Below are 17,348 nucleotides of genomic sequence, written 5' to 3'. Positions count from 1 at the left end.
CCAGAATCTGTGGAAGGACAATAAAGGGAGACAGTACAATCAAGAACTCTATGAGCCGTATGAAGAACTCACTATCGTACATCGAATTAGACTCGCCAGGCTTCGGTGGGTTGATCATGTCACGAGAATGACATCCAACCCGTGCAGTCACTTTAGTTCGTCCTCATGGGCAGAAGAGATGAGAAGAGAAACCAACACTGCAATGCAATTGGAGCGCCAAATGAATAAGTAAGTATGTCCTCAGAGCTTTCAAAGTCATCGATCAGAATTATGTAGATAAGTTATTCAAGAATACATTTAAATTACTGTTTAGCTATTTTTTAAACAGTTTGTTCCGCAAGGTCACGGAAAAATGATACGCAGATAACTCTGTCGTCAGTTGTGTACAACTTTACACTAAATTTTATTAACTCGATTAGTAGTATGTGCACACATAAATTTCACTCCATTCATTACACTTACGTAAGTTTCACACATGCACACTTTAAGTACAATTTTCTGGCGCTTGTGTGTTGATTCGACCAAGCTCCAAATTCATAGTACGCAATAATGGATGCGTACCGCATCCACATCTTCCTCTAAAATCATCCAGATCCAAAGCCCATACCATTCCACCGCCAAGGTTCATTTGTTTGACGAATTGCGATTTTCTCCGGATTTCGTCCACATCATCATACGAAACCCATTGATTGCCGCTGTATGCGTACGGCCCTATTCGTCCCTCGGGATCGCGCTGAACGGACCAACCCTGGCGGTTTACCTTGTCACATATTTCGTAAAACGACAAGAAGCCACCCGCACGGGTAAATTCTCCTGCCTCGCCCGGACCGTAAGATTTCTCGTTAAGCCCATTCCGGCGTGCGTCGGCAAGTGAAAACGATTGTCCATACAACGGCATACCCATGACCAACTTTCGCGATGGTGCTCCCTTTTCGATCCAGTAGTTGATAGAAAAGTTGGCATTGAAGTAATCGTACGTATCACCAGGATAGTAGTACAGCGGTGCAACGTGCCCAGTTTGTTTGTCCCAGTTGCCGTGGAAATCGTATGTCATGACCGCAATCCAGTCGAAGTATTCCGCCAGCACTGGAACTTCGTAACCGGCATCAATAACCATTTTGCTCGGGGATACGGCTGCAGAAAGCAGCCAGCTTCGCGGCCGGAACTCAACAGCAAGCTCCTGCACCAGCTTCGCAAAGCCCTCCTTTTCGTCCGGATAGCCCTTTTGGCAGTCGACCTGCCAACAAACGGGGTACTCCCAATCGAGGTCCAACCCATCGAAATCGTACCTTTCTATGAACTCAACGGCGTGCTTCACGAACCGAGCTCGAGCTGCGGCATCTCGTACCAGCTTGCTGTACTTATCGCCGAGCGAATCGTTCCACCCGCCCAGCGCCAGAGTCACCTTCGTGCCTTTGCGTTTGTGCTCCACGACGCGCTCGTAAAATCGATTGTCTATATCGGCCCACGAATCGTGCGTTTTGATCTGCAAGCTTTCACGATCAAGCACAGCAAAGCCGTACACGATGTGGGTGCACAACGTGCTATCAATGTCATCTGGCGTGTACTTTCCATCTCCCTGTCTGTACCAGGCCCAGTTTGTGAAGTAGCACACCACTTTGTAGTCACCACTTCCAGGACCTAGCTCATTCGATGGAGGTGATGGTTTAGCCGTAGTGGTGGTGCTAGTTGTTGTGGGCCTTTCGGTCGGGCGACGAGTTGATGTAGTAGTACGCCGGGTAGTCGGTGCTGCTGTTGGACGATTAGTTGAAGACATTCGATCATCATCCGTCGTAACGCTGGAGATCGTGGAGGTTATTGGGCGTTGCTTGTTTTTACAATTAGTATTCTCCTCCCAGTCACAGTACCCATTGTTCCAGAGTGTATTAGCTGGACATCTACGAAAAAGTAGTGGAGTATCCAAGGATAGGTTAATAGTTCAGAAACGATTGAATGATGCCAACTATCTTACCTTTGCTCATAACGCTTGCCATGCTGGCAAATGTAGTATTTGGAGCAGTCCGTTTCATGCGGAACAAACAATCGTCCATCGCAATCACTATTCGATTGGTTGTAATCGAGATCATCAATCGATGGTGTTGCCGGTCTGCTGGTAGTGGAAGGTCTAGTAGTCGTTCTACGCGTCGTTTTCCGAGTAGTTGATGCTGCCTTCGTAGGCATCGTAGTCGTAGTCCTAGCCGTCGTTGTTGTTCTGGTTGTAGTTGTGGGTTTCCTAGTAGTCGTTGGAGTCATCGTGGTTGTAGCTGGACGATCATTTGGGCTTGAAGGTTTGCCCGCTCCTAGCGTACATTTAGGCCCTGGACCAGGATAGTTCCGCAATACTCGGTTGATCGTACGTAGCAAAGGATACTCTTCACATCCACAAAGGTTACGGAAATCGTCCAAATCAAGAGCCCATATCATAGCACCTCCAAGACCCATTGCCTTGATAAACTCGCTCTTATGGCGTATCATGTACTGATCGTCGAACGAAACCCACTGATCGCCTTTGTAAGCGTAAGGACCCATACGTCCCTTGCGGTCACGCACCACGTTCCAGTTTTTCTGCTGTATGTTAGCGCATATCTGTAAACAAAATCAAGCATATAAGCATCTTTCGATGAATTGCTGTCTCACACAGCACGATGTCTTACTTCGTAATATGACAGGAATCCTCTGGCACGTGTTTGATCGCCCGCTTCTCCGCCACCGTAAGTTTTTGCGTTCAGCCCATTATCGTTGACATCCGCGAGTGAGAATGACTGGCCGTACATTGGCATACCCATGACCAACTTACGGGGATCCGCACCTTGCTCGATCCAGTAGTGGATCGTGAAGTTGGCATTGAAGGTTTTATCGAAATCATCCGAATGCTCATACATCGGTGCAACATGTCCGGTCTGTTTGTCCCACTGACCGTGATAATCGTACGTCATCACAGCGATCCAGTCCATGTAATCGGACAGCGTGCGTACGTCATATCCCGCGTCTATTACCTTCTTGCTTGGGGATACTGCCGAGGATAGCAGATAGCCGTGCGGTTTAAAGGCCGTCGCCAGCTCTTTCACCAAATCGGAAAAACCTTCCTTCTCGTCAGCATATCCCTTCTTGCAATCCACCTGCCAACAGACGGGATATTCCCAGTCCAAGTCCAACCCGTCAAAGTTGTACTTGGCTATGAACTGCATCACATTTTCGATAAAGCGCTTCCGGGCCTGAGCACTTCGCACCAGCCGGCTATACTTATCACCGGCCGAATCGTTCCAGCCACCAATCGCAACGGTTACTTTCTTGCCTTTCTTCTTAAACTCCACGACTCGCTCGTAGAAACGATTATCAATGTCTGCCCAGGAATCGTGCGGTTTAATTGTTAAACCTTCCCGATCCAGAACAGCGAATCCATACACAATATGCGTGCACAGTTCGGGATCAATATCTTCGGGAAGGTATTTACCATTGCCTTGTCTATACCAGGCCCAGTTCGTGAAGTAGCAAACAACTTTGTATTCGTCCGACTCAATAGAGTTATCGTCCACTTCTGAGCTATCCGTTGCACCGGGTTGCTGTTTCTCCGGGGACGAAATGCCGGCATTCGTTTCCATTCCTGAGGCAGAATTCACGTCCTCTGAAGATTGTTGTACAATCGGTGCTAAGAAAATGACAAAAAAACAACTTGAGTTATACTTATTGTTTGTACAATAATGCATTATGTTGCCACTTACGGAGTACATCGGCACCTGTGGGTGGCTCTCGAAGTCCCTCTCGAATGGCAGTGAGTAGTGGATGACTTCCCTGTCCACAGCGATCCTTAAAATCGTCCAAGTCGAGTGCCCAAATCATGCCTCCGCCCAGATCCATCGCTCGTATAAATTGTACCTTCCTCAGTAGGGTTTCTTTGTCGTCGAACGATACCCACTGATTGCCCTTGTACGCATACGGTCCCATTCTTTGCAGCTCATCTTGGACCACCGTCCATCCTTTGTTTTGTATACGATCACAAATCTAAAACACAACTCAAATAGATGATTAAATCAGTTCACTTTTATGATTCCGCAACTTACCTCATAGTAGGCTAAGAATCCTGCCGCTTTGGTGAATTCTCCTGCCTGGCCAGGACCTGGAGCCTTAGCATTCAGGCCATTTTTCTTAGTGTCGGCCAGTTGGAACGACTGCCCGTACAGTGGCATACCCATGACGATCTTCCGCGATGGTGCACCCTTTTCGATCCAATAGTTGATCGAATAGTTCTACGGAAAGCAAAACCCATCATTAGAGGCAGAAACAATGCGATCTTTCTGATCGTTCGCTTACCGCATTGAAGAAATCAATCTCATCCTCCGGATGGTAGTACAGTGGTGCTACATGTCCGGTTTGTTTGTCCCACTGGCCATGGAAATCGTACGTCATAACGGCGATCCAGTCGAAATATTGAGCCAACGCCGCAACATCGTATCCAGCGTCGATCACAGTTTTGCTCGGTGATACGGCAGCCGAAAGTAACCACCCACGGGGTTTAAATGCTTCCGACAGCTCCCGCACCAGTTCCGTAAATCCTTCCTTCTCGTCGGCAAATCCTTTCTTGCAGTCCACCTGCCAACACACCGGGTATTCCCAATCGAGATCCAAACCCTCGAATCCATACTTCTCCAGAAAGCCGATCACGTGCTCCACAAACTTCGATCGTGCGGCGGCACTACGTACCAACCGGCTGTACTTATCTCCCGCCGAATCATTCCAACCACCGATGGCAAGCGTCACCTTAACGCCCTTCTCCTTTGCGGCCACTACGCGGGTGTAGAATTTGTTGTCAATATCTGCCCACGAGTCGTGCGTTTTTATCGTTAGCGAGGAGTAGTCTAACACCGCGAATCCGTACACAATGTGCGTACAGAGATCGGTACGTATGTGGTCGGGCGTGTACTTTCCGTAGCCCTTCCGGTACCAAGCCCAGTTGGTAAAGTAGCAAACCATCTTGTAATACCCCGACAGAGGTTCCAACATTGGTGGCGGTGTAGCAGGAGCGACCGTTGTCGTACGCGTCGTAGTGGTGCGTTTCTCAGTAGTCGATACAACGTACTGTGGACCGTCAATGTCCTGACCCGCACCCTGCCACGCATTGTTCTCGTCTGAGATGTTTTCCGTACTCTCCGGTACGCCACCCTGCGAGCATTTAGCATTTGCTGGCCAATCGCATATCTTCAACTGCTGGTTCCAGTGAAGCCCATCGGCACAGCTGGCAGACTCGAGGCGGCCCCAATTGCACACCAAGTACTGGTTACAGTCGCCCGGGAATGGAACGTGCGAATTGCCATCGCAAGGGTCATCCTCCGAGAGCAACTTGGCGGCACCGAAGGACGTTAGCAGTCGGAAATATTGTTCATTGCTCACACAGTTCACGTTGTCTTCCCAGTCGCAGCTCTTATCCGTTTGGCTCCAGTACAGCCCAGGACCGCACTGTTGGGCCACTTTCTTTTCGTTCACGCAGATGTAGAAACTGTCACAGCTCTTGTGCGGATAGTACTCTCCGTTGTTGCAAGTTTCCGTCGGGCGGCTTACGGGTTTTTTGGTAGTTGTAGCAGGTTTTTTGGGAGGTCTCGTTGGGCTTGGAGTGTTGGAAGCTACCGTAGTCTTCCGACGCGTCGGGCGAGACGTTACCATCTCTTCGGTAGTGCTGGTAGTGGTGGTCGTTCGTCTCGATGCAGTTCTGGTGGGTCTTGCCGTTGTAGATGTTGTAGTCGGTTCTGGCGATCCAATGTCCATCTCACACTTTGCCGAGGCAGGCCAATCGCACAGTTTTGCCGCATCATTCCAGTGAAGACCACCGGCACAGAACTGCTGCTTGAACTCGGACAGTACGCAACGGTAGTAAGAGTTACAGTTCGTCGGATGCGCCTTGTATTGGTTGCCTTCGCAACTTTCTGCACTGCTGAGCTCTGGCATGACGAGACCTGGTACGGGGATGGTTGTTCCAACCGTTGTCGATGGAGGACTGTACGTGGTAGTCGTTGGCGTAGTAGTTCTCCGTGTCGTTCTTGGAGTAGTAGTTGTTGTAGTAGTCGTGGTAGTAGTTGTAGTCGTGGAAGAGGTAGTAGGCATTGTAGTAGTCGTTCTTCTTGTCGTTGACGTGCTTTCGGGTGACCACGATGGCCAGGTGGTATGTGAATGGGCCGGTGTTGTACTCTGCACTCCACCATCCGGACTAAAGGTCATTTCGGCCGGTGCCGGAGTAGCCGGTTGATCGGGTCGCGAACAATCCATTCCGGACGGGACTGGTGAATCAAGTCGCCCCAGCGCTCTGTTGATGGCTCGCAGCACAGGGAATCGTTCCTCGCAACAGCGATTTTGATAATCGTCCAAATCGACGGTCCATGCAGCGATACCGCCGAATCCAGCCTTCATCACGTACCGTGCTTTTGCTGTGACCGATATAGGATCATCATATCCCACCCATTGATCACCGTTGGTGGCGTACGGACCCGACTTCATGTCGGCATCTCTACCGACTTTCCACTTCTGCTTGCGCACACGCTGACAAATTTCGTAGTAAGCCAACATACCCGGTTGCCTGGTGTCATCACCGGCCGTTCCGGGCCCAATCGTAGGACTACCCTCGCCCGGTGTGGCTCTGGTAGTTTGTGCTAACGTGAACGTTTGCCCATAGAATGGAACACCAACGATGAGCTTACTCCTATCTGCACCCATCTTCACCAACAGCTGCATCGTATAATCGGTGTTGTACTGCGGATATTTATCGTACTGACTACCATACAACGGACTCACATGGCCCGTTTGTTCTTCCCACGAGCCGTGATAATCGTACGACATAACGGCCATAAAGTCGACGTACTTGGTAAGGTCGGCAATATCGTACGAAACCATCAGTACCTCCTTGTATCCCGAAATGCTAGTACTGATCAGCAGGTTCTCCGGGGTGAAGGCTGTCCTTAGTTCTTGGATTAGCTTGCTAAAGTTGATCTTATCACTATCGGAACCCTTCGAGCAGTCACTCTGCCAGCACACGGGATAGTTCCAATCCATGTGCAGACCGGAAAAGCCATGCTTTTTGAGGAAAACGATCGCATTGGTGATGAAGTTTCTGCGATTGGCCGAAGATCCCACCATCTCCGAATATTTGTTGCCCACCGAATCGGTCCATCCGCCCAAGCCTATCAGTACTGGTACATCACCAGCAGCGGCTACCGTTCGGTAGTACATATCTGTGGGAAGTAAAAGAAACAAAATGGTAGAAACAATGGATAGAATAACTTGAAAATAGTCCACTTACTGTTGTCCAAGTCGGCCCAACTGTCAAACTCTTTCATCATTAGCGTCGACGGGTCTAAGGTGGCAAACGAATAGATGATGTGCGTACACAGACTAGGGTCCAGATTTTCTGGGACAAACTGTGCTTCACCCTTGCGATAAAAGCCCCAGTTGGTCATGTGGCACAGTACCTTATATTCGTTTGCTGCTGCTTTCTGAAGGGCTAAAGGGTTACTATAATAGTTCTGAAGCACCGTCACATCTTTGCTGCTCAGCAGCTGCTGATAGGGAGATCCCGCCCGATATGGCATTGGTTTGTTGGCGGGCTGTAAAGGTAACACATAGGCCGCATATTTATCCTGGAAGGATAGCACTCGGAAGCTTTCCACATCTTTCGTGTCAATCGGCACCAGTTTGAACTTGTGTTTGTTCACCACACTTTTCACCTGACTGACTCTGTCCTCTATTTCGTGATCCATATCGAGGATACGGAATTCAACGGCATCACGCAGCGGTAGCCGCTCATCGACGCTGAAACAACAGGTCTACGTTATAATGTTGATCTTCCCTAAGCAGAAACAAGCAGAGCTACTTACAGAATCGCTGGAACACTCTCGACCGCGGCCCGTAGTGGTAAAGATTTACTTCCAAAGTCATCACTCTGTTCGTCGGCCACCTGCTTCTCAAACCCGTGCGGTGGAACTTGTTCTACGCTGCTGCGTACGAAGCTGACCGGTTCCGGACGTTCGATTCTAATGGCTGCCGCGGTTAGTACCAACCAGGCACCAACAATGGTCAGCTGAAAGAATGGAACGCATTGGTGTGTGCAACAGTCTGTCAGTCTGTTTGTACTTTCGCTTCACGTAGCCCCATACTAACCCCTTTATATGGCAGAAGACTCATTCTGATGCTTTCACCTCAGCGAAGCATCGGATCTAAACGGCGAAACAATAACAGAAAGAGAACGTTAACAGTGGGGGGAGACTTTGAATTGCCCAGACGATCATAAACAACTCAACAAATCAATGAACAGAATACTCAATAGGTCCCAAAAATAAAACAATCAGTTCCAAAAATGGGTCACCCTCACACTTAATGCCGACTGCAGAGCTATATGCACCAAACAGAAGAAGAAACAAAAAATTGTTTCAAGGTCTATGTCATTGGCCCACAATGGGTGCTAAAAGTGATGATTGGCGTCTACCGACACACCAAACCAGTTCTCAGCACAACACGTGCCCATTCAACTTCAACATCTCGCGAGAGCAAAGAACTGGCGAGCATAAGAAAATACTACGCAAGCTATGATTCAAGTCCACGGCTACGCACGGTACCGCTAGCACATGGGGGCCCCCGACCTACAGCAAAAAGGCCGAGCAATGGCAATAAACGGCGAAAGAACGATCGGTTCGCGAACAGCCAGGCGTTTGCGTAGATGTAATACATTCGCTCCAACTCCAACTGCCCATTCATCCCCGTGCAAATCTCTAGGGGTTGAGGCTGTGCCTCCGATGATCTTGCGTGATAAAAACGATCGATATGAGCAGTATGTTCGGGCTCCACTGTACGCATCAGCGATCACTACATTGTGGCTGCCCAATGCCAACTGGATGAGGAGGTGTATAGGAGTCACCGCCGTTTTGCGATAATTATTGATTCTCAGCTCGTAGCACTTGCACGTTCAAAGCAACCGTGAGGATGATATTTTGGGGAATGGTCAGGGTTTTGGCCGTGTCGGGTAACCGGCCTTCGGGTTTGGTAAACATCGTTTTTGTGGGTCAAACAATTTTAGAACAAGCTTTGCTGGAAGATGACCACTAACATTTATACTAAACATTATTTAATAATTGTTAGATATTATCACTTTGAAGTTAATAGAACTGACTTAGAATGAAACGATATTTTTTCAGGTCTTTTGTTGCTGAAACATCAAAACCATAAACACTTCAGAATAGTCCTTCATAATGATAACTTTTGCTACAAGCGTAAAACACTCAGTGAAACGAAATTAATAATTCTTCTCCGGCTCTTTTCCGTTTCTATTCCTCTCGTCGGAATCGAGGTCACTTAGGCGGGTGTGTAACGGGTTTCGTACGTCGATGTCCACGCAATTTCGTTTGCCCAGCCCATCAGCACGTTCTGTGGGCATACTTTCACATGGTTGTGCTACTGGAACTTGGTCACACCGTTTTGCACTGGTTGCATTTCACTAATTCACGATCGCACACAGAGGCTTCAATTTCGTTGGGAAACAAAAGTTTGATTAAAGCCACTTTCAAACTTTCGCGATATTCAACTGTTTGGCGAAGTATCTTGAGGGAACTACGGAGTGGCTGTTTGGCTGTATGTTGCACTTTTCATATTCATCGATCTTAACCGATCGACGATGAGTGTTGCGGGTTCAATGCAACGAGAGCTGGGTGTTGCATTATGTTGTATGCATATTAATTTCACACACAGCTCCACACCCTTCGAAATTCGGACACTGGTTTCTCACACATCGCATTATATTCAAATCTATTTTTTGTGTTCACTTTTATATATTTTTTTTTCACTAACCTTTTAAACTATACACACACACACACACTTTCCTTATGGCACCAGAAGAAATTCGCACTTGTTTCGCACCCTCACTTCAACTACACTTCGCGTTCTATCCTTTCAGCGTACCGTACCGCCGTCCAAGACGCCAGCGAACCGACTAATTCTTATTCATCCCGAACTCCTTCTTTTATACCTTTCCAGCTGTCCAACGCCCGGCGTTCGTGCTGTAGACGAGCGGGTGGCAGAACTTGTTCTGTGGCAACTGTTCTTACTGTTTCGTTGTCTTCCTTTTTGTAAAGGGGTTGATTATGAGTACGATAAAAAGAATCCGCACGCCCTATCCACCAAGGAGGCTCGATGGTGGATGGCTGTTACAATATACTGCAAAACTTTGCTAAGTCAAACAGATCCTCCAAGTGATCTTCCGGCCATTCAACTCCACGATCCTTCACTGCGTGCAGGTTAATTGCAACGGAAGTGTGCTGCTGATATTAATCTGTGAAGTGTGCGGACCACACCGCACCCGGTTGTTTATCGGCCATCTAGTAGTCACCGGTGGCGGTGCAGAATATTAACCGCACCTCAAGATATATTAGATCCACGTGCTTTCTTACGCCGCCCGCCGTTGGCATTGGGTTAGGAACATGAGTAAACTCTTGTATGATGCTACTCCGATTGGAAGTCTTTGCGCGTCGCGGAAGGTTTCGAATACCTCTTCTCGCCAGCAAACATCGAATGATACTTCCCTCCAAGATTCACAGGGGAAGCTCACATGCACGGATTCGCTTGTAATGGGGTGTATTCGTAAAGTGCTCTAATTCATCCGGCTGGGCAATGGCTCTGGGCCAGTTTTGCATGCAGCCAGGAACCGATCGAACCGGTATTCGTATATCCCAACGCAGAAAGGCTGTTGGTCGCCCTTGATCTTCAGCGGTGCGCCACAGCCACAATATTACGCCACAGGAACGCTAGGAGCGCGCGGTGCGAATCCTTTGGGCACGATCTCAACCGGTGGTTTTTTTCTTTCAAACCTACGATCGTCACGATACCATATGGCATTCAAGTGCCGCTGATAGGCTCGAGCGTCCGAATTACTGCAAAATCGAACGCACGCCACCATCAACCAGAACTGGTTTGATCGGCACACTGCGTAGGTGCTGTACAGCTTCCCGAATTCGCCAGCTACGGCATTTATTTTTTCCTGGAGGAATTCGGAATAATGTTACGCAAATTGGTAAATACATTCATTCGTTCAGCACCAAATTTACCGTTGCTTTTGAACGGTTTCAGAAACAAATAAAGCGCGTCCCGCGGTCCGCCTTTGCTATCGAACGCAACTTAATCTGTCTTATGCAAATTAGAATTTCGTACGAATCTCCCGAATCCCATACGCGCGAACCTTGTGCGTGTGTGAATAAAGGTTGAACGTATCGCTCGCCGCGAACGATGCAGTGACACCTTGGTTTTTGTTTTGCTTGTTTGCCCAATAAAATTGGAAGTTTGGAAGACATCATCATCGCCATTTGCCAGAATAGAGGGATTTTTCGGCACGGAAACTTAATCCGGACGGAATTAATGAGCAAGATCATGTTACAGCTGTTCGCGTGGGGTCATTGACTGGATGTTTCATGTGGCAAAAATGCATAGCAAACCGTTGACATAATATACTTACAGCTACATCTTGGACATGGCGACATCTTCCCAAACACACCATGGAGACGCCCAGTAAATGTTTAAGCACACGCATGACTGTCGACATTTCGTTACCAACCCTTTTGCCTTTTGTCTGCAATATTTTGGAGATTAATGAATTTTATTCTCATTCCCTCATTCTTCAATCATTACGGGACGCTACAGAACGAAGCCAGAAGAACAAAAACGAATTACCAAAATGTCAAACGAAATATTTGCACTGGTGGTCTTTGCATTCGGTGGGACGAGAAACCAGTTTTAACGGACGGTCGGCACCACTAAGTGAAGATCAATAATGAAAAAGAAACAGCTAAACAAGATCAACCAACAAATGCCAGCCGAAAATTCGATCATTTTGTGCGGTACACGGTCAATGAAGTGCAAAACAATCATATATTGGTTTGTTTGAGCAAATGTCATAGACCTTTCTTCCTGATGATGTTCTGGGGTTTCAGCTTTTTAATGGTTTTACGCGTTATTCTCACATTTGCTCGCTACCTTGCACTGGTGGGCCTCAATTAATATTTATAACGCTTATCCATTGTATCGTACGCTTGGTTGCAGTACATGGAATGGCAATAAAAAAACACACACACAATTCGCATTGTTTCGTCAATGACCCGGGCAGGTCCAGATATAGGAGAACCACCAGAAGACGATGGTACGGATGAGATTCTTTATATCTTCTACAAAGTACCGGCTAATGGAATGAACTTGCACTGCCACGCATTGATAGCCAGTTGAGATTGAATGTCAAGATCAGCAGCCTCGTACTGAAGGGAAACCCGTTTGCAGAATCGTGTTCTTTCGTTTCGGGGTGTGTTCGGATCGCGTGCTTCCACAAAGCGACGCTCGCCCACAGTACCTACCATCACGCAATGGCAATCATTGCTCCAGTCTCGTCTTCCCACCGGAACCGGTTTATGCTTGTTATGACTTTCTTCGTAGTCTAGCAGAGCTACTGCAGATCGCTACCGGGATAGCTGTTTTGTTTATTTATCTCGTTTAGTCGGCCTTCCCTTATACGAGGACGTTCCCGTACAACATCATGTATATGCATATCTACACATCGTTAGCAATATGCTGCTGGAATGGTACCCAGTATCTGGCTTTTTACCATTTTATGTTCAGAGCTGAGTTGATCTTTTCGATCTGATGATAGCTCGTGTGCAGCAAACTTTGCCGTTTGTTCAAATCTCCATCACTGTCGAAGAATGTCGCGTACATGTTTTCGACGCTTTCGTTCTCCGGGTTGGATTGCGGCAGCGAACGGTACATCTGTTCCAGTTCCGCCGTCAGTTCGCGAGCATTTCTGCCCTCTTCCGGACGAATTTGGGCACCACCGTTCAGGCACCCGGACGGGCAGGCCATTATTTCTACGTAGTCGTAGGTACTTTTGCCTCTTTTCAACTTCTGTACCATGTTCTGGATGTTACGGAAACCGTTCGCAATGGCAAAGCGCAACAGCACTTGTCCGTTCTGTTCCAGCACTGCTTCACGCATGTCGTTGTTACGCAGTGGCTTAAACACGACACTGTCCAGCTGAATGTTGAACAGTTTTCTTGCTGCGTACTTGAAAATGTGTTCACTGTAGCCTCCCGATCCGGACGATTCGTGGCCCCAAACGAACGCAGGAGGTCTGGCGGTAGGCCATGGCCAATCGATAGGTGCTTTTTCCACAAGTTGAAGCGTTTGCAACCCGAGACTGGTTAGCATTTGTTCGATCTCAACTGCAAAATTTAATTTAAACAAAATTTAATTATCCCCAACAATTGATCCCTTTTTTCCATACGCACTAGAAGTGATGACACAATCCACATCATGACTGTTTTCCACCTCACTGAAGAAGTCTTCGCGCGATGCTTCAAGCTTTTTGTCGTAGCAAGGCATTACGGTAACGTGGTAAATTCTGTCGCCAGTTGTTTGCATCAATTTTGCCAAATATTGCTTTATCAACACGCCCATTATCTGTTGGGGCGAACGAGTGGTTGCGATGTACGGAAGAATGAAATTTCCATGAGTCTTCTCCGCATAGCAAACCCATCCCGGGCACGATGAGGCAAGCATGGGGAGCGTTTTGCGGTTGGTGTTGTAGCGTTCGACGAACTCGTTGCGACATTCGATCAGTGCCAAATCATCCGCTATTTTCGTATCGATTACCATATCTGCACCCAGTTTCTTAAAGTATCCTGCAAAAAAACGAAAAGAAATAAAATAATTTAAACTGATACACTCTATCTAATGCTTTGAAGCAACGCGTTTGGCTTATCTTACCCGAGATATGTTCGAACGTGTCTTCCGGTGTAAGATTATATTTTCGTGCCAGCGATATGATCGGTTGTTGCGAAACGGTAAAAACGACAAATTTGATCTCATCTCGTTGATTGTTCAGCTTGGCCATATTGTTCGCGTTCATCACACGGAGTAACTCTTCCTGGCTTTGTTGGGAAATCAGAACACCCTCCGCTGACGTGATGCAGCCGGAACAGGCCAAGCAATCGGCCAGCGTGATTTCCACCTTTTCAAGCTTTTGAATACCACTCTGCATAAAGAAAGCACAACTTTTAATTGGCATTACATGATTCCAGCGGAAGGAAAACGCTAGTTTTACCGTAGATTCCTGCACGTATGAACCATCATCTTGTATCGTTATCTTTGCTCCCGTTTTGCTTTTGCTAGTTTCAATTTTCACAGGCTTGATACATTCCTGTATGGGAAAAAAGATTCGTTGCAGTGATGTGCTTTTTTAATCCACGGAAGCGTGACCGCTCTCTTTACCTGGGAAGGAGTGATGAAATCATCCAAATCTGTTAACTGAAGAGCGCTGCTAAACCGCGACATTGCGAAAAACGACTGTGGAGTGATGATCAGAAGCGAACGTAAACAAAAACAGGTGATTTGTTGTGTTGACAGCAGCTGCGGACTGCTTGACGTTTGCAAAATCGAGCAGCATACGAAACAGCTCGAAAGACGTTCATTCGCGAACTGCATGATGGTGGGTTTACGGTATCATCCGTGCGTCAAGAAACGACTGGTGTCGTGGTAAAAACGTGCTAGATCCACCCGGCTGGTGCTTGTAAAGTTGTGAAATTTCGTAATTACCTGTAAATACGGGTGAAAATTCTCTGTAGTTTGCATTTCTCGCGGTGCACTGCGGTGATACAAGTGACGGAATCAGTGTATTGCTGTGTCTGACCGCGTGTCTCAAGCATCGATCCAGTACGAAACTGCGTAATACACAACCTTGAAGAGATCGTGAAGAGTTTCCTGCTTGGAGGAAACCCCCTGAAACGGTGCAGCAACGAACCAAATATGCAAAGATGTCTACACTCGCCGAAAAACTCAGGATTTCGTCCATTCTCAAACCACAGTCACCGGCGAACGGAAATGGCAGCCCATCCCGAAACAAGGTCCGGTTTGCTGAGTTGTCAATCGAATCGGCATTGCAGGAAGTGTTGGATCATAACCGGTTAACGGGGTACGAAGACATTTTAGAGAAGCTGCGAGAAGAAGACCCATCGGTAAGAAACTGGTTGCGCCGGATCGATGTACTGCAGTGCTGCTACTAACGGTGTTGCCCTTTTCGTTTGCAGGATGATAAATTTAAGGAGATGTATCTAGAAGCTAAGCAAGCCGTTCCTTTGATGAAACCCTACTTCGGGAAGTTGGTAGAGCATTTGCTATCCTCACGCTGGTTAAACCGCTCCGAAGAGGCCCAGGAGGCGTTTAAAGAGTTCGTGCTGGAACTGTCGATTGTGCAGAAGAACTATTGCAAAATGACCATATCAAAGCTGGTCAAACTGTTCATCCCGGAGCAGGCGCTACAATCGTCAGTGCCGTCGTCGGCTGGTGTGGAGAAAGAGGAACACGAACGGCAGATGAGATCTCTGCATGACCTCATAATGAGACTGAAAAATGTGATACCGATGATCTTCGACGTGGTGCTAACGCAGCTGCGCAAGAGTTTTCCGTACTACAAGCGTCCAACCTGTGAAGTGATCGGCTATCTGCAAAATGTGCTGCGGATGACGGCGTACGCGTCGATCTACTGTGATGAGCTGCTGGAAAATGTGTTCTACCATCTGCTGCAACTGGACGTGAATGTGCCGCGTAGTGTCATCGAAGAAACGGAGTATCCAGACGATGAAATGATGTTTGAGATGACCGATACCGGGGGCGATGATGAGGACACCATGAAGCATCCGGTCGCTCAAACGCTAGATAACTATATGGAAGTAGTGCTCAGCTATATCGAGCAGACGGTGAAGGTGGATGGTCAGGGTGATCGATTGTTTAAGATCATTCTCAACCAGTTCGAGACGCACATTCTGCCCGCTCACAACACGGATCATGGCCAATTCATCATGTTTTACATATGCAGCTTTAAACTGTCGTACGCAGAACATTTCATCAGCTCGCTCTGGAAGAATGTGAACAACTTGAACAAATCCCCGACCATACGGCAGACATCGGTCGGCTACATAGCAAGCATGCTAGCCAGAGCGAAATTTGTTCCACTAAAGTAAGTGAAGTTATAACAACTAATCGATGGACCATTAACGCTTTTGTTGCTCTTTCCCACAGCTACCTTAAGTCGATGCTCCTGGAAATGACGCACTGGGTGCAGAACTATATACAACGGTGCGATTCAATGCACTACAATCAATCGCTGAAGGCACATCTCGTATTTTACTCCGTATGTCAAGCTATTTTCTACGTGGTAGCGTTCCGGGCTAATCATCTTACCACAAGCTCTAAGAATCTTACGTTCCTACAATCACTCCACCTTTCGGCAATCGTCACCTGCCAGCTGAATCCATTACGCGTCTGTTTGCCTACGGTGGCGACCGCATTCGCCGGCATAACTCGTGCCTATCAACTGGCGTACTGTCACACCATTCTAGAACGGAACGCACGTCGCAAACTGGCCACCGTGTACAAGAACAATACACAACTGCCGGAGGACTGCCTCGACACGTTCTTCCCGTTCGACCCGTACATGCTGAAAAAGTCTGGCAAGCGAATCGAACCGTTCTATCTGCAGTATCAAGCGCACGAAATAGACGAGGAGGATGTTTGCGAGACGAGCACCAGCAATGGGAAGGGTCGCAAGCGGTACGAATCGGTGTCGGAAGATGTAGACGATTTCATACCGGAAAGCAAGCGTCACAAGCATGTTAACGGACACGGTGTGGATGTAGGCGGGGAGTTCACATACTCATACGGAACTTCACCGGGATTTCATAGTTGAGTTGCCGATACCCTGCTCTAGCGTGGTATACGTGCGGTAGTAGGCGTGCAATTGGATTGTCTATTAATGCCTTTTAAATACCGATAATATTAAATAAACATTAGCACTATCAACTTTTTCAATGTATCCAAATTTCAAGAGTTTTGCGTTCTTGTTATTAGAAGGTAGCTCTTTGAATAATAAAACGGAGGTTCAATAAACAAGATTGATAATAAATTTATGAAAAATGCCCACATTCAATTGCCCAATCAATCAATATTTTAATTAATTTATACAATTCAATGTTAATTAACAATGTTCGCTTCAGCGTTACCAGACCTTCATCTTGCGTTACACTGCATGAAAGCTGCGTTACACTGCATGCAAGTGGCGTTAGCATCCACTATTATAGCAGTAGTAACGTCTACAGGTTTGAAAACCCACCACCATATGCCTGTTGGCGCTAACGTATGTTATTCTCCTGCAAGGCGCAATTATGCGCTTTGGTTATCCTTTCCAAACGGTCTACGTACTAGCCTAATAAAAAAGCACTATTGTTTCTTTCATTTAAAAAAAAATCAGTAAAACACTTAAAAGTATTATTCTCCAACAACGTGAT

At 47.3% G+C, this 17,348-nt stretch overlaps 3 protein-coding genes across 4 annotated transcripts; 1 reads left to right on the top strand and 2 right to left on the bottom strand.

Annotated features, from left to right (window-relative positions):
* Window positions 1-484: 484 nt before the first annotated feature.
* On the bottom strand, window positions 485-8,172 carry LOC128305359 (probable chitinase 10). Its single transcript, XM_053042757.1, has 9 exons — window positions 8,143-8,172; window positions 7,860-8,062; window positions 7,286-7,794; window positions 4,312-7,217; window positions 4,062-4,247; window positions 3,723-4,002; window positions 2,655-3,649; window positions 1,973-2,586; window positions 485-1,898 (listed from the first exon to the last, which is right to left on the bottom strand). Exons 1-9 carry the CDS (start codon window positions 8,164-8,166, stop codon window positions 485-487), a joined length of 7,131 nt encoding a protein of 2,376 aa, XP_052898717.1. The 5' UTR covers window positions 8,167-8,172.
* Window positions 8,173-12,471: 4,299 nt separating this feature from the next.
* On the bottom strand, window positions 12,472-14,635 carry LOC128300462 (probable cytosolic Fe-S cluster assembly factor AGAP009023). Of its 2 annotated transcripts, XM_053036524.1 has the most exons (6): window positions 14,602-14,635; window positions 14,278-14,352; window positions 14,111-14,206; window positions 13,774-14,041; window positions 13,296-13,688; window positions 12,472-13,229 (listed from the first exon to the last, which is right to left on the bottom strand). In XM_053036524.1, exons 2-6 carry the CDS (start codon window positions 14,338-14,340, stop codon window positions 12,613-12,615), a joined length of 1,437 nt encoding a protein of 478 aa, XP_052892484.1. In that variant the 5' UTR covers window positions 14,341-14,352; window positions 14,602-14,635; the 3' UTR covers window positions 12,472-12,612. The 2 variants fall into 2 exon arrangements, with proteins under 2 accessions (XP_052892484.1, XP_052892485.1); XM_053036525.1 differs by lacking the exon at window positions 14,602-14,635 and having other exon boundaries at window positions 14,111-14,194; window positions 14,278-14,340.
* On the top strand, window positions 14,540-16,947 carry LOC128300460 (RNA polymerase I-specific transcription initiation factor RRN3). Its single transcript, XM_053036523.1, has 3 exons — window positions 14,540-15,020; window positions 15,093-16,021; window positions 16,084-16,947. Exons 1-3 carry the CDS (start codon window positions 14,820-14,822, stop codon window positions 16,748-16,750), a joined length of 1,797 nt encoding a protein of 598 aa, XP_052892483.1. The 5' UTR covers window positions 14,540-14,819; the 3' UTR covers window positions 16,751-16,947.
* The last annotated feature ends 401 nt before the right edge of the window (window positions 16,948-17,348 follow it).

This window comes from Anopheles moucheti, chromosome 3 (assembly GCF_943734755.1).
Source record: "Anopheles moucheti chromosome 3, idAnoMoucSN_F20_07, whole genome shotgun sequence".
NCBI lineage: Eukaryota > Metazoa > Arthropoda > Insecta > Diptera > Culicidae > Anopheles > Anopheles moucheti.
The sequence above is the reverse complement of the archived record's forward strand: the minus strand, read 5'-3'. Positions and strand labels throughout refer to the sequence as shown.